Source organism: Caretta caretta, chromosome 25 (genome assembly GCF_965140235.1).
Source record: "Caretta caretta isolate rCarCar2 chromosome 25, rCarCar1.hap1, whole genome shotgun sequence".
Classification (NCBI taxonomy): domain Eukaryota; kingdom Metazoa; phylum Chordata; order Testudines; family Cheloniidae; genus Caretta; species Caretta caretta.
In genome coordinates this window covers 15,112,843-15,127,608 of record NC_134230.1, presented here as the reverse complement: position 1 = coordinate 15,127,608, position 14,766 = coordinate 15,112,843, and the positions used below count along the sequence as shown (strand labels likewise).

The 14,766-nt window shown below is 60.9% G+C and overlaps 1 protein-coding gene across 14 annotated transcripts in view; it reads left to right on the top strand.

The window, feature by feature from the left end:
- Positions 1 to 14,766, top strand: part of ABCA7 (ATP binding cassette subfamily A member 7) — a 54,544-nt gene that overhangs the window by 16,683 nt on the left and 23,095 nt on the right. For 10 of the 14 annotated variants that reach the window (XR_007353967.2, XM_048831294.2, XM_048831291.2 and 7 more), the window contains 16 exons: positions 515 to 656; positions 1,421 to 1,548; positions 2,017 to 2,138; positions 4,130 to 4,324; positions 4,763 to 4,852; positions 6,849 to 7,086; positions 7,734 to 7,873; positions 8,143 to 8,259; positions 8,579 to 8,758; positions 8,857 to 9,065; positions 9,184 to 9,360; positions 10,324 to 10,546; positions 10,864 to 11,085; positions 11,463 to 11,667; positions 12,722 to 12,838; positions 13,610 to 13,781. Coding sequence is in view for 13 of the 14 variants with exons in the window: in XM_048831294.2 (XP_048687251.2) it covers positions 515 to 656; positions 1,421 to 1,548; positions 2,017 to 2,138; positions 4,130 to 4,324; positions 4,763 to 4,852; positions 6,849 to 7,086; positions 7,734 to 7,873; positions 8,143 to 8,259; positions 8,579 to 8,758; positions 8,857 to 9,065; positions 9,184 to 9,360; positions 10,324 to 10,546; positions 10,864 to 11,085; positions 11,463 to 11,667; positions 12,722 to 12,838; positions 13,610 to 13,781 (2,677 nt within the window). In the remaining variant the exon portion in view is untranslated. Of the gene's footprint in view, positions 1 to 514; positions 657 to 1,417; positions 1,549 to 2,016; positions 2,139 to 4,129; positions 4,325 to 4,762; positions 4,853 to 6,828; positions 7,087 to 7,733; positions 7,874 to 8,142; positions 8,260 to 8,578; positions 8,759 to 8,856; positions 9,066 to 9,183; positions 9,361 to 10,323; positions 10,547 to 10,863; positions 11,086 to 11,462; positions 11,668 to 12,721; positions 12,839 to 13,609; positions 13,782 to 14,766 lie in introns of those variants that run through there. The other 4 variants (XM_048831296.2, XM_048831295.2, XM_048831297.2 and 1 more) reach the window with 4 other exon arrangements.

Genomic DNA, 14,766 nt, shown 5'->3' with positions numbered 1-14,766 from the left:
GTAAGTGCCGCCCCCTGCCCTCTGAGGTGGAGACCCAGCTGGTGAACCAAGTCAGTCCAAACCAGTTCTCGTAATGCCCTTCCCCGGTCCTTGGCTGCCTGTGGCCCAGCACCAGGGTTAGGGGAGGGGCTTCTCTGTGCACCAGGGATGAAATTCACCCTGTGCCAGGGATTGGGTGGTCTGCCCCGCAGTGGGCATCTCACAGTTTAGCAGGACAAGCAGGGCCTGTTCTGAAGAGGACCTAGATTGAGAGGGGGCTTCTGTGGCTGCGGTGAGGGGTGGGTTTGCAGAGCAGCACGGAGGAGACGTATGCATCTGCGGTCTTAGCAGTGTCCAGTGCTGTTGGCTTTTTGCTTTCCTGGGTGCTAACGTCTGCCCCAGAGGGGCGGGGAGAGGAGATGCCAGGGTCTCCGCCCAGCAGCCCTTATGTAGAACCACAGCTGACATTCAAGTTGCATCTGACCTTCTTCTGCGGCCTTCTAGCTCCTTCTGGGCTCTCTCCCTCTCTCTACAGGTCACTTCCCCAACAAGGCCTTGCCCTCGGCTGGGACGCTGTCATGGATTCAGGGCATGATCTGTAACGTGAACAATCCCTGCTTCCAGTACCCGACGGCCGGTGAGACGCCCGGCGTGGTGGGGAACTTCAACCAGTCCATGTGAGTCGCTGTCTCACCTGCTCCCTGCTCTGGCTTCTGGCGTTACGCCAGCGGGAGTACGGGCGGCTGCCTTGGTTTTTGCCAGGCGATCTGTTGCTACACACGGCGTGGCCTTGATATACCCCCACGCGATGGGAGCTGGCCCCCCATCGCACCCATGCTGGTTGGGTTGGGAACCTGGGGCCACCCACGCTTTGCTCAGCTGAGACATCCCCTCTCCCCGCCCGCCCCCCAGCTGGCAACGCCCATTCACTGTAGACAATTCTAGCTGCCCTTCCCCGAACGCCTGGAGAGATTGCAGCCATGCAGTGCTCCACCTTGAGCCAAGCGCAGGTGTATCCTGGGGAAACTACAACTCCCAGCATACAATGCTCCTTATTGTTTCAAGCACATGGAAGTGGGGTCCATAATTCCCAGCATACAATGCTGCTGCTGCTTTCAAGCAGGTGGAGGTGCAGCTGGAGGTGAGGATAACTCCCAGCATGCAGTGCTTCCGGAGGAGAGTACTCTTTTGCCTGGAGGAGGCATGCTGGGACATGTAGTCTTTTTGGACCACATACTTGGCTCAAAAGGGAGCATGGTGTGGGGGTCTCCAGACTGCATTTGGGCAGGGGAGCGAACTCATCGCCTGCACAGGCTGCCTCCCCTGTCCCAGGTAGATTCCTAGCTCTTCCCAGAGGCGTGAAGGGAGCAGTCCCTTCTCAGAGGGGAGCAGATGCTAAGTGATGACTTCGTCTCAGTTCCTTGTCTCTCTGTCCCTGCAGCATCTCTCGTCTGTTTGCTGATGCCCGGAAGGTGCTGCTCCATGCCAACAGCAAGCAGACCCTGAGCAGCTTTGGCCAGCTCCTGCCTGCCCTGCGCCGGCTCTGGGGGAGAGGAGCTCCATGGATGGGTAAGGCCTCAAGCCAGGACTGCAAGGAGGGGTTGATCCGATATTCTGCTGGGACACCCAGGCATTTTAACTTTGATCCAGGCCCGATGGGGGACTGTGCTGCAAAACTTGAAGTGAATCAGTCCCCCCTGCTCCCCCTTTTAGGTTTACACCAACAGGGCTCCTCTCACAACACCCTACAGGATCAGGCCCTGTAGGTATGTCTTCACTGCAAAGGTGACTCGGGCGATTGGCAAGTGGGTGTTATAGCAGCTACACTCAATTGTGTCCACACTGGGGCTTCACTTAGTGGCGTATGTTGCGAGGACTTCTGGGGGCATAACTCCTGGTTCCTGGCACTGCAGTTAGTTGAATGACTCTGGTTCTTTGCCAGTGAATTTCCCAACCTCATTGCTGCTGCTTTCTCATTCCTGTTGCCCCTCTCCTGGCTTGGCCTCACCCCCGCCCTTCTCTCCATGTGTCCCCCAGCCAGGCCGGTCAAGGACTACCTGAAAGAGGGCGAGACCTTTTCCCGCTTCCTCCGGACCAATGCCTCCCTTCCCCCTGCCCTGGCGGAGGAGCTGCTGGGAGCTCAGTTGGACCTGCGCATCGTGAGTAGGGCTGATCCCGGGGTCCATGATAGGGGCAAGGGGCTAAGAACCCTACCCTCCTGTCTGTGGGTGTGTTGCAGGGCCAGATCCTCCATTACCCATGTGCCCTCTTGGGAGCCAGCCAGCGGCAGTTGGCATGGGGGTCCCGGCTGTCAGCGCTTTGCAGAGTCCAGTAATGTCAGGGCGGCAGGGGAGGGATTGAGAGCAGGAAGCAGGGAGAGACGGCTTCAGCAGAGCGGGGAGCATGACGCAGAGACGCACCAGGAGGTTGTTCTGGATGCGGGAGGATGCAGAGCAGAAGGTTCTTGCCTTAGGAGTGAGGAGGGACAGAGAGGAGGCTGGTGCTGGGGGGTGGGGGTGTCAGATACATTGTGCAGTACCAGTACCCAGGCCCCACCTTCGGGCCCCCAAAAAAGTAAGCCCCAGCAGTGAGTTCTTAGGGCTGGGGAAGCCCGGTTGTTGTTTGTATTTACAGTGGGACCTAAGTGCCCCAACTGAGATCAGGGCCCTTGTGCCAGGTGCTGTACGTGCACTTGGGGGCAGAAGTCCCTGGAGCTCTGTGACGCTTTGGGGTTCGACCCAGACCAGCAAGGGATTGTGGCACCGTCTGCCCTGTAACCCGGGGCGCTTCTGTTCTGGTTCCAGCAGCCGCCGTACAGCACAGTAACCTCACCCCAGTGTTCACCAGCCTTCCCCCTTGCAGTGCGACACCAACACCCAGCCAGTCCTGAGTTGTCCCCCAACCGTTTGCCCCACAGTGTCCCACTCTCTCGCTGCACGCTTCCAGAAGTGATTCAGGGCGCTGCTCCCTTAAAGAGACCGTACCCCATTGCATGCTACCTTAACTGGGGCTAACAGACCCTCTGTTGTAATCAAAGCACTGAATCGGCTTATAGTGGAAGTAAAATAAGTCCTATTAAGCAAAAAGTCATAGGGTTAAGTGTTACCAAGAGTAAGAAATAAAGATAGGAAGGGTGACGAGCAAACAAAAGTAGCAACACGCTGCGAAGACTAAAACCTGATGTCACAAACGAGAGTCTCTTGTTCCAAGGCGTGTTTCTCACCACGTCTCTTCCCCAGCCTGGCTGGCCAGACCCCTTCACAGGTCTCAATGTGCCTCTGTCTCCTCCGGTGAAGGAGGCCAAAGGGGCTTGTTCGCTCCGCTAATAGTGTCCCAAAGTTCGTCGACCCTGCTTCAAGAGGCAGGAAGGCGGCTTCCTGCGGGTGCTATCTCCATCCCCCAGCGAGACTAAGTGTCCGTCTGCCCCCACTTGCAAACCGGGCTCATCTTTGTCTTTGGTCTCCCCTGGCTTAATTGACATTGGAGACGCAGTCACACAGATGGAACCACATTCCTTTGTCAGGAGCAGGTGTGGCCCAATACAGGTTAAGCACCCTTGTCCAGCACCGATCTATAAAGTCCTTTGTGGGTTTACCCTCCAGACGTCACGGCAGAATGTTAATGATCAGTGAGTTATTGGTTTTCTAGTGATATATCCCATCCACCTTTGGGGTATGTATCATGACAACGGGGGGCCGACTGGCACTGGGGTGCTCACAGTGTAAACAGACAAAGGAGGGATCATTGTCCCCATTTTACAGAAGGGCAACAGGGAGGTTAGGTGACGAACCCAAGGTCACCCAGGGAATCTGTGGCAGTGCTGGAAAATAAACCCAGCTCTCCCAGGCCGGTGTGTTGACCACAAGCCTGGCATCCCTTCCCCAGTCTCTGCCCAAACAGCCTCATGTGCTGGGCTGCTGTTGCTTCCAGGGGTGCTGTGCTGGAGGCCGGAGCTAGGGGAAGGCCTGTCGCAGTGGTCCGCAGGCTGCCCAGGTCAGGACAGAAGGTGGCACGCTGGAGCCTGTGGTCTCCGCTGGCCGTGCGGCCGGACTGAAGCTGAGGATGGCTGCAGGCCCCTACGGGGGCGTCTGACTCGGAGGGCTGTCCACTGCTTCTCTGGCTACCGGGGCGCTCTCGTCTCCCCCTGCAGCTCTCCCTTGCCGCCACCGGCATGCCGTTGAAGGCCATCGTCTGCAACGCCTCCGTGCTGGCGGAGTTCCTGGTGGCAGCGGAGGCGAGCTCCGGGGAGCGACTGCAGGGGCGGCTCTGTGCTCTGCCAGCGCCCACCCTCCAGGCCATGGAGCGCAGCTTCCTCTCGCAAACGGATTTCTCCCAAGTCTTGGCGGTAGGGGGCTGCGGGGGGCTGCCGGAGCCGTGGGGCTGGGGCTTCTATCGGCAGATGTCTCCAAACTGTGGAGAAGGGACCCCCTGTCCACTCCACACCTGCCCCTGGGAGCCAATGGGAACTTGAGTGGGAGCGGGGCTAGGTGCTCTGGGTGCGTCCGGAGCTGGGTGCCAGGTGGCTGTGGAAGGAGCCGGCTCTCGGCACTGAAGTTCACGGTCTGGGTCGGGGATCAGGGTGTGTGATGGGGGCTCCATCCCTGTGCTGCCAGGCTGGTTCATCCTCTCCCCATTCCGGAGCTAGATCTGCCCCTGGCTTAGGCTGGGGGATTGTGTCTGAGATGGGGCCACCCAGGCCCATAGCCCTTTGCAGCCCCAGTGAGCTGTCTAGCTGAGTTGCCAGGAGCCCCTTAGGGGGTCTGACTCTTCTGCCCTCTCACAGGAGCAGCTGAGCTCCAAATCGGACGACGTGGTGAGCGCCGTGGAGACCCTGGTCACTTTCCTCCAGGGCGCCGAGACGCTCGCGAAGGAGGTAACGGAATCCCTGCTGGCCCCAGGTCTGCACCGCTCCCAGCACCTCCCCTGCCCTACAGCCCCGCTGGGACCCAGGGCCTGATGTTTGGGGGACGACTCCCCGGTCAGCGTTTCTATAGGCAGACTCCTCTCCTGGCGCCATGCAGCAACGCTTGTGACCAATGACAAGTCTCCCCTCCACAGACAGGGTTCAAAGCATAGGAGCCTGTCATCCGCTGATCATGGTTAGGTGTACCCGCTAGGGTAGAAAGAGGGATAGGCTTCCCGAACTTCTTATTAGCCCAGGACTGTGCAGCTCAGTGCACCAGCTGGGCTTCCACGTTCCCACTGCTGGGCCCCCTGCCAGCTCCTTGTGCGATGCCAGCCAGACAAGGAGTCTCCCCCGGCACGCAGATCCCAGGATTGTCCAAGCCCGGTGGAGCTGCTGGGAAAATCTCTCTGCTCTTTTCCACCCCCTCGTGTCTGTGAACGAAACGAAACCTGAATATCGTGGTGGCTTTCCCCTTTTCCTCTCTTCCCCCCCCCCCCCACTGGAAAAGAGAGGTGGGGAAAGGAAGGGGGAACCATTAAAAAAAACAAACCCCACCCATGGCAAATTATTCCAGTTTTGGGAACTGAACAATTGGGGGATTTCGTAGCTGGGGGGGGCGGGGGGGAGAATGTTTTGGCTGAAATGAAAATGTTCTTTGTGGTAGAAAAAAACCTTTTTCACCTACCCCTCCAATGTTTAGGTGATTAGGCAGTGGGTGCAACCGGGGCTGTGGTGCCTATTTGATCTGCCCCAAACCAGAGGGACCTCCCCTCTAGGGGCAGTTCAGTCTCCTTGTGCCAGTCAAACCGCGGCCTCCCAACAAAGGGGCCTGTTTGTGCCAGCCGTATTGGTGTGGGCACCCGGGAACTGCGCTAAGGCCCACCAACTCCTGTTACGGAGTACCAATGGGGCACATACCTCACCACCACCTCCCACCCCCCCTCCACTGCCCCCATCATTCCCCCCCCCCCCCCATCTCTGCACCAAAGCTGCAGCTGTCTCTGGGTGGCTGCTCCCAGGTGCCCCCTGCAGGGGGTGCCGGTAGCCCAGCACGGAGCACCCAGGGTCTCAGCTGCATGCATGGTGGCCCTAGCTGTGAGTACCCAGCGAGCAGGGAAGGATGGGACCTGGACCCAGGCAGTGCTGGCATGACCCCTAATCCTCTCCGGTGGCAGCTGAGCAGGGATATCGATGTGGGGTGCCTCTCTTACCCAGAGCTCTCCTAAAACAGCTAAATTCTCCTGCTGTAAACCCTCAGAAGCCTCTTGGAGAAGAGCCTGGCTGGGATATTGGTACCGAGGGTGGGGAAAGTGGCTTTGGGGCAGAGCTGGGCTTCAGATCTCTTTTCTGGATCCTGTCCCTGCTTTCACCCAGACCTTGCAAGAGCATTGTTACTAGGGAGACAGCATGGTCTAGTGGCTGGGACTTGGGTGACCTGGGTGCTGCCAGTGACCCCAGGCGAGTCATTGCCCTGCTGTGTGCCTCAGTTTCCCCTTGTGCCCTTTGGTAGTTGAGATCGTAAACTGTCTATGGCAGGGCTTGTCTCTCACAATGCCAAAGATATGGGCGCAGGAGGGATCCCTGGGGGACATGATCCTTTCCCCTCCCTGTTATTGCCGGCTTCCCAGGCCCTGCTTTGCCCAGCCCCACGGGGATGGTCCCCAGTGTGCTCCCTGCTCAGGGCCTCTTCAGGCTGCGGGCAGGCCAAGGGGCACATCTCTGCCAATGACGTTAATGTCCATTAGGCGCTAGCGGGAAGGGGGAGGAATGTTACCACAGGTTAATCCCGGTCTCTATAATGCGGGGGAGGAGCCTGGCTGGGATTGGGGTGGGGCCTGTCCCCCCCCGCACACACATGGGCCTGGGGGGGGCCCTGGGAGCTGGGTACCTGTCCCGCGGTCTCAGCCCACGGTGCCCAGCACCCAGCCCGTGTTGGTTTGGAGGCCTGGGTCTCCTGCTCCAGGTCGGCGCCATGACCAGCTTTGCAGAGTTCCGGCGGGAGCTGCAGGCGCTGTCGGGGCGGGACGCTGGCTCCTCCCTGCAGGGCACCTTCGAGGCCGTGTCCCGCATCGCCTGCGGGCACCCGGAAGGGGGCGACCTCAAGATCCCCTCCCTCAACTGGTATGAGGACAACGACATCAAGGCCTTTCTGAACCGCAACCGCTCAGAGCAGGGAGCCGTCCCGCTGGACAACGCCACCAGTGAGTGAGTGGGGAGCCACCTCTCCCCGCCGGGGCAGGGGAGCTGGAGTGGGGGATGCAGCAGCAGGATCCCATGCGGGTGGAACTGACCCAGCTTGGGGCAACAACGGGATTTGAACCCGGGCTGCGCCGAGCCAACGGAGCAGGTGCATAAAGCCACCCAGCCTCTCACCCCGACTGTGCGGGCAGCCGCTGGCGGGCGGCAGAGACACCGCTCCTAGGGCGGGTTAGGCTGGGATCGGGCAGCCTGAGTTGGGAGGTTTCCTGGCGGGGCTGGAGCTCGGGGGTGTGGAGAAGAGCTGGGCTTGACTGAGGGGTATATCCTCTGCCCTAGGGGAAGCTGCAGCCCAGGGAGATTCGAGGGGAAGGGGCCTTAGCCAACCACAGCGGGGATGGGGCAGGGGGACGACAGCAGGGAGCCAGGGCTGGGTCTGGAGGAGAGATTTCATACCCAGCAAGCAGGTTTATTGGGAGTGGGAGGGGGCTGCTCTCTAGAGGGGATCCCCCTTTCCCCAGCCTGTGGGTTTATTGGGGGTGGGAGGGGCAGATCTATAGAGGAGCTCCCCCCTCCTCCCAGTATACAGGTTTATTGGTAGCGGGGGGCAGCGTGACCATTTCTCTCGATCCTTTCCCCCGCTCCCACGCAGGCCCTTACTGCAAGGAGCTGATCCGGAGCCTGGAGTCGAACCCGCTGTCCCGGATCCTGTGGCGGGGGATCAAACCTCTCTTCATCGGCAAAATCCTCTACACCCCGTCCAGCCCCAGCACACGAAGGATCATGGCCGAGGTGAAGGAGTTGGGTGGTGGGGGGATGAACCCCAGCTCTGCAGAGTCAGCTCGGAGCACCCAAGGGGCCCCCTCAGTGCCTGGGGATCTCCTCCCCGCCCCGCCTGGCCTGTGGGCCCTGCTGGAGTCCCATGGGCCTCCCAACCACTCCACCGGAAGGGCGGTGGGCCAGGGGCAGGCTGGGAGTGAAGGGTGGGGGAGAGAGTGGGGCATGACCCCCAGCCGGGCCAGCAGCCTGTCTCGCCAACCCCCTCGCTTCTCTCGGCCCAGGTGAACCGGACGTTCCAGGAGCTGGCCGTGTTGCGGGAGGTGAGGGGCACCTGGCAGGAGCTGGGGCCTCGGGTCTACGCCTTCCTCAACAGCAGCCTCGAGATGCAGGTCCTTCAGGTCTGTCCCGCCTCGGTCTGCGCCAGCCGGGGGCTCTGCAATGGGGGAGCCAGAGGAGTTGGTATAGGGGGAGGGTGTGGTGGGACGGGGGGTAATGGGTGTGCGGGCCTAGAGGGAGGGGTGTGGGTGGACGGGTATGGGGTGTGGGAGGGGGCAAAAGGAATGGGATGGGGGGGCTGGGGAAGGAGGCGCAGTGAAGAGAATGGGGTGGGGGAAAGGGAGTCAGCCCCACTCTGGCCCCGTAGTGGGGCTGTGTCCTGGCTGGGGGATGGTGCCACCCCCCTAGGCAGCCCTGTCCCCTGTCCCTTTGCCCCGGCAGAGCCTGCTGCGGGCACCTGCCACCTCCCGCCTGGTGGAGCAGGGCCTGAACGGCACTTCGTGGGACCCATCGGCCGTGGGCGAGTTCCTGGCGGGGGTGCCAGGGGGCCAGGCCTACACCTGGCGCCAGGCCTACGCGGAGGTGGACCAGGTGGTGGGCACCCTGTCGCAGTTCATCGAGGTGCAGTGTGTGCGAGTAACACCCCCCTGTCCCCCTGGCTACCCACCTCTGGACCTCCCCGCGCTCAGGGCCCTGCTCTCTCCTGCTCCTGCCCGCAGTGCGTCTCCCTGGACAAGGTGGAGGCGGTGGCCTCCGAAGAGCAGCTGGTGTCGCGGGCCCTGCAGCTGCTGGAGGGGCGCCAGTTCTGGGCCGGCGTGGTCTTCCTGCCCCACGACAATGCCACCCCCGGGGAGCTGCCCCCCCATGTCCGCTACAAGATCCGCATGGACATCGACGACGTCACCCGCAGCAACAAGATCAAGGACAGGTGCAGGCACCTGGGGGAGGGGCTTCTCGAAATGCTGCCCCCCCGCCCCCCAAGATCCCCTTTCCGCAGGATCCATGTCTGGGGCTTTGCCCTGCTCACGCTTTCTCCCCTCGCTCAGGTTCTGGGACCCGGGCCCAGCCGCCGACCCCTTCAGCGACCTGCGCTACGTCTGGGGGGGCTTCGTCTACGTGCAGGACCTGGTGGAACGGGCCATCACGCGGGTCCTGAGCGGCGCTGCCAGCCGCACCGGCATCTACCTGCAGCAGATGCCCTACCCCTGCTACGTGGATGACGTGTGAGTGGCCACGGGATCCAGACTGTCCCCCCTGCAGGCTAGAGCAGGAGCAATATAAAGTCAGGCCTCCCTTCTGGTCACGAACTCTGCAGGGCCCCTGCTGGGTGGGGCAGGATTGGGTCTGTTTTCCTGTGTATCTACCCCCCATGCCCTGCCCCTATATCATGCAGTGCCCCTAGTGACTGGGGTAGGAATTAGTCTGTATCCCTGTGTATTCCCCTACGCTCCTCCAGCCTTTTTCCGGCAGCACCCCCTGCTGACTGGGCTGGGAACGGTCTGTATCCCTGTATATTTCCCCCCACCTCCCCATTCCTCCATCCCTTTCCCTGCCGCACCCCCTGCTGACTAGGCTGGGAACGGTCTGTATCCCTGTATATTTCCCCCCACCTCCCCATTCCTCCATCCCTTTCCCTGCCGCACCCCCTGCTGACTGGGCTGGGAACGGTCTGTATCCCTGTATATTTCCCCCCACCTCCCCATTCCTCCATCCCTTTCCCTGCCGCACCCCCTGCTGACTGGGCTGGGAACGGTCTGTATCCCTGTATATTTCCCCCCACCTCCCCATTCCTCCATCCCTTTCCCTGCCGCACCCCCTGCTGACTGGGCTGGGAACGGTCTATATCCCTGTGTATTCCCCCCCACATTCCTCCATCCCTTTCCCTGCAGCGCCCCCTGCTGGCCATGGCTGATCTCTGCTCCATTTCCAAGACGGGAGATGATTTCATTCCCCACCCTCTGCAGTCCCTTGCTGAGATTTCCCTGCCCTTTGCCGTGGCTCTCCGGGACGCAGCAGCTTCCTGTGTGGTGTCTGGCTCATGGAGCGTGGTGGGGCATCATCTCCCATGTTCCTGGGCGCCTGGGAACTGCGCTGAGACCCCTCCCAACTCATTTCACATAGTGCCAGTGGGGCGTGGCATTCAAGGGTTAACATGTCTGCTCCCCGCTCCACATGCCCTCCCCCAGTTTCCTGCGGGTCTTGAATCGCTCGCTGCCACTCTTCATGACGCTGGCCTGGATCTACTCGGTGGCCGTGATCATCAAAGGGGTGGTGCACGAGAAGGAAGCCCGGCTGAAGGAGACCATGAAGATTATGGGGCTCAGCAGGGGCATCCTCTGGCTCAGCTGGTTCATCAGCAGCTTCATCCCCTTCCTCATCAGCTCCTCCTTCCTCGTCCTCATCCTCAAGGTATGTGTGCAGAGCGCCGGTGGGAGGGGGGCAGCGCTGGCCGGGGAGGGGTGAGCCCAGGGCTGGGGTAGCAGGATGGGGCTGCAGGTCGGGGTTGAGGAGCATCGTCTGATCTGGGCATGGGGGAGCCCAGGGCTGGGGTAGCAGTGAGGAGGCTGTAGATTAGAATTGACGGGCCACAGCAGGAGTGTAGGGGGGGGGAGCCTGGCACTGCAATAGCAGGGCAGAGAGGGCTGGGACTGACGGGCAACAAGAGATCGCGGTGCCTCTGCCAGCCACAGCTCTAACCTGTTCTCCTCCCCGCCGCACACACGCAGCTGGGAGACATCCTGCCCTACAGCGACCCCACCGTGGTCTTCCTCTTCTTGGCCGCCTTCACTGTGGCCACCATCGCCCAGTGCTTCCTCATCAGCACCTTCTTCTCCCGCGCCAACCTGGCCTCGGCCTGCGGTGGCATCATCTACTTCTCCTTCTACCTGCCCTACGTGCTGTGCGTGGCCTGGCGCGACCACATCACCTTCCCGCTGCGCCTCTGCTTGGTAAGGATGCCCCCACCACCCGCCCTGCCCTGCCTGGAGGTCACACGCCCTGGGTGTTTTCCGGTCCCGCTCCAGGGTGTCCTTTTCAGCCTGGCTCTAATGGGGTCTCCCTATGTGGGTGCTGATCAAAGGGGGTACAGGGGGGTCCCAGTGACGTGCTCAGAATTGACCCGTCCCCATGGCTGTTTACACCGCCCACCCCCGGAGGAAGGCTAGACTCGGAAACTCTACCCCTTAGCATTTCACAGGCTGGCCACTGAATCGGCAGCCCCCTGGCCATGAGTAGGTTGGTGGCTGGTGTCCAGGGCTAGTTCCCAGGGAGCTGTGCTGGGTCTGGGGGTTTCCTGGTCTTGCTTCACCTGCTTCTCCCCTGCCAGAGCCTCCTGTCCCCAGTGGCATTTGGGTTTGGCTGCGAGTACTTCTCCCTGTACGAGGAGCAGGGCGTGGGGATCCAGTGGTACAACCTGAACTCCAGCCCCATGCAGGGCGACCCTTACAACTTCGCCACCTCCATGGCGCTGCTGCTCCTGGACGCGTGTCTGTACGGCCTGGCCACGTGGTACATCGAGGCTGTCTTCCCAGGTCAGCGGGTGGGGCTGGGAATGGATCTGGACTCTGACTGGGGTGATGCTCCCACAAGCTCTGCCCATTTATGAGCTGCCACTCTCAGTGAATTGTGCAGATCTTCATAATAAGTCCACACTTCTCCATTCTCGCACAGGTAGATCATCAGTGAAATTGTGTCGTCTTAATGCATCATCAGTCGGTTTCAGAGTTAATATTCCAGTTGAAATGAATAAGAGCAGCTTGTATTTTTCAGAGCTCCTTGGTGTCTGCAGACTCAGGCGGATCGCTCTGGGTCAGCTGAACCCAGGTTATTTCGTATTTGTCAGGACTAGAGACCTAAGGTTGTTTTCCTTAACTGACAGCTGAGATCCTGGAGCACAGTTCAAGTCTAGACCCCAGGCAGGCCAGTTCCACCCACCCTCCAAAGTAGAAGTAAAGCTGAGTGTCTCCCCCTCCAAGAGGTGAGGGTTAAGCCCACTGTACTGCCCCAAGCCTGGGTGGTTTGTTGGCAGCAGGGATTAAAACCGGGACCGCGCTGGATCTAAAAGCCTGAGCTGTTCTCATAGCGAAGATTGTAGCCGGTTTATGGGAGCTCCCTGCTCCTGGGGCAGGGAATAGGGAACAGAGCACTACGTGGGGTGAGCACGGCTTGCATTGATCACCCTGAGCCCATCTCCCTGGGGGATCCGAACCCCCCAGTGGTCGTTAACGATCTGGCAGCTCCTTTCACCATCACTGGGGTCTCAGGCCTCCGTCTGCGCCGGGGATCCCAGACTATGGCGGCGCCCGCTGGTGCAGATGTAAATAGGTGCCATTTGCACCCGTGCTGTGGCATCCGGGGCGAGCCGAGCCGAGCCGAGCCGAGCCGAAGCCAGCTGCTGTACGGAGGTTGACGCCACCCGTCTTAGGCGTTTGCGCCTTAGGCCCGTGGCTGGAATCAGGGCAAGCTCCAGTGTGGAGAAAGCAGCTGGTCTGCACTGGCAGACACCCCCGATCAGGTGGGGTTGCTTTCCACACCCCGCCCCCATCCCGTGCTCTCCGACTGGTTTCCTCCTCTGTTTGCGTTCAGGCCAGTATGGGATTCCCAAACCCTGGAATTTTCCCTTCCTGAAGAGCTACTGGTTTGGAGAGTCATCCTCCGAAGGCTGCCACCCCTTCCCGACCAACTCCTTGAGCTCTGCGGAAGGTAAAGGGTTCCTCTCCCCCGTGCCCCTATCCGCCACAGAGGCAGTGTGGTCTAGTGGCTGGAGCAGCAGAGTTGGAGTCAGGAGTGCCACGCTCTGTCCCTGGCTCTGGGAAGGGAGTGGGGCCAGCAGTCAGAGTAGTGGGCCGGACATCAGGACTCTTCCTAGGTTCGATTCCCTGTTCTGCAGGCTGGTTCGAGTCGGGGAGCCGGAGTCAGGACTCCTGGGTTCTGCTGCTGGACTACCGAAGTGGCTCCAGCCACGTGCTGGACAGGCCCAGCAGAGGGCGGGCCACCAGCTGACGGGGTGGGAGAGGGCGGCAGAAGTGAGGCCAATTGGGCCCCACCCCATCCCTAACCCTAGGCTGAGTCGGCTGGTACCAAACCCTACTCCTGGGCCACCAACCAGCTCTGTCCCCAGCCCAGGTCCCCGCCCTTGCCCCATCCGTAACCCTACGCTGAGTCTGCTAACTGGCCACAAACCCTGGCCGGGGGGGAGCCTCAGGGTCCGCCAAGGTACTCTGACTGTGCAGTGACAGGATCCCTGCCACCTCTCCGTCTTGGTCCCCATCCTTTTGAGGCTCGCTGATTGCCGCAGGGTAGTAACCTCCACGCAAGGGGCTGCGGGGGAGCTGGCCGGATTGCTGGCAGCTCAGGGGGGTCCTAGCCCTAACCTGAGCCTGGAACCCCAAACTTCCCCCTCCCCGAGTTCTGGCTGCCTCTGCTAGGTGTCCGGCACTGTGCCCGCTTGCTGATCCTGCCTCCTGCTTTCAGTACTGGTGGAGAAGCCGCCCGCGCAGCTGCGCCCGGGGGTCTCCATCTGCAACCTGGTGAAGATTTACCGCAGTAGCAGCAAAGTGGCCGTCAATGGGCTGAGCCTCAGCTTCTACGAGGGCCAGATCACCTCCTTCCTGGGCCACAACGGGGCCGGCAAGACCACCACGATGTGAGACTGCGGGGCGCGCGGGGAGGGCGGGGGTGGGGAATCCCTGGGGCTTCTGTGGGAACCGCCCATGCATGGTGGGCGTGTTTCTCGTGGCGTTTGAGCCAGCGCAGCTCGGCAGCTGCGGTGCTGGTGTGGGGGACGCCGAATGTCCTGGGGCAAGCGACTGCGGCTCGGCATACCTCAGTTTCCCTCCACCGGTCCAATGGAGAGAATGATTTTGAGCTGGCTTCGTAAAGCGCTGTGACCACTGTGGCGCGAGAGGGCTGGATGTTCTCACTTGTATGAAGTGCTGGGGTCCGTGCAGCCCAGATCTAGTTGTGGGGAGCGCCCCCGGGTCCTGCTGGGTGACGGAAGGTCACGATAGAGGGGATTGGGCCCGGTTAGACTTGGGTGGGCCAGACACTGAGCTGCTGTGGCAGGAGAGATCCAGAGTCAGACCAGTTGGAGCAGACGTCCCTCCGGAACTGTTTGCTCTGCTCCCGGAGTCTCTCAGGGTTCCTGGTTTATTAATGAATAACGTTAATCCTTGAATCAAAGGGGGGAGCCGGGAGCACATCTCAGATGGTCGGGGTGGCCTGTATGCCCACGCCAGAGCCCAGTTCGTCTCCAGCACTGGTGAGAGTAACCCCACTGCAGTCACTGTCCTGACACCTGCTAGGAGAGGAGATTCTGGGCCAGGGCCTTGGCAGACAGCTCCGCTGGATCTGTGAGCTGAGGACCTGGCCCAGGGTATGCTGGGTGGCTAGTGAATTTCAGCCATGGCTAGCTGAGCAAAGAAATAGCCTCCCTCCCTCTGGGTGGGGTCACTGGCTCTCCTCGCTGGTTGGGGGGGTGCACAGCTGCTGGATGAGCCGGTGTCCGCATGGTGTTGGGAGCTGGGGCCATGTGGTCTGAATGCCCCTGCCGGCCCCTGCAATGCCCTGAGCTCCCTTAGGCATTGAAGGTGGCCGCTGGAAACATTCCTCTGAATCTACTTGCTTGGGTT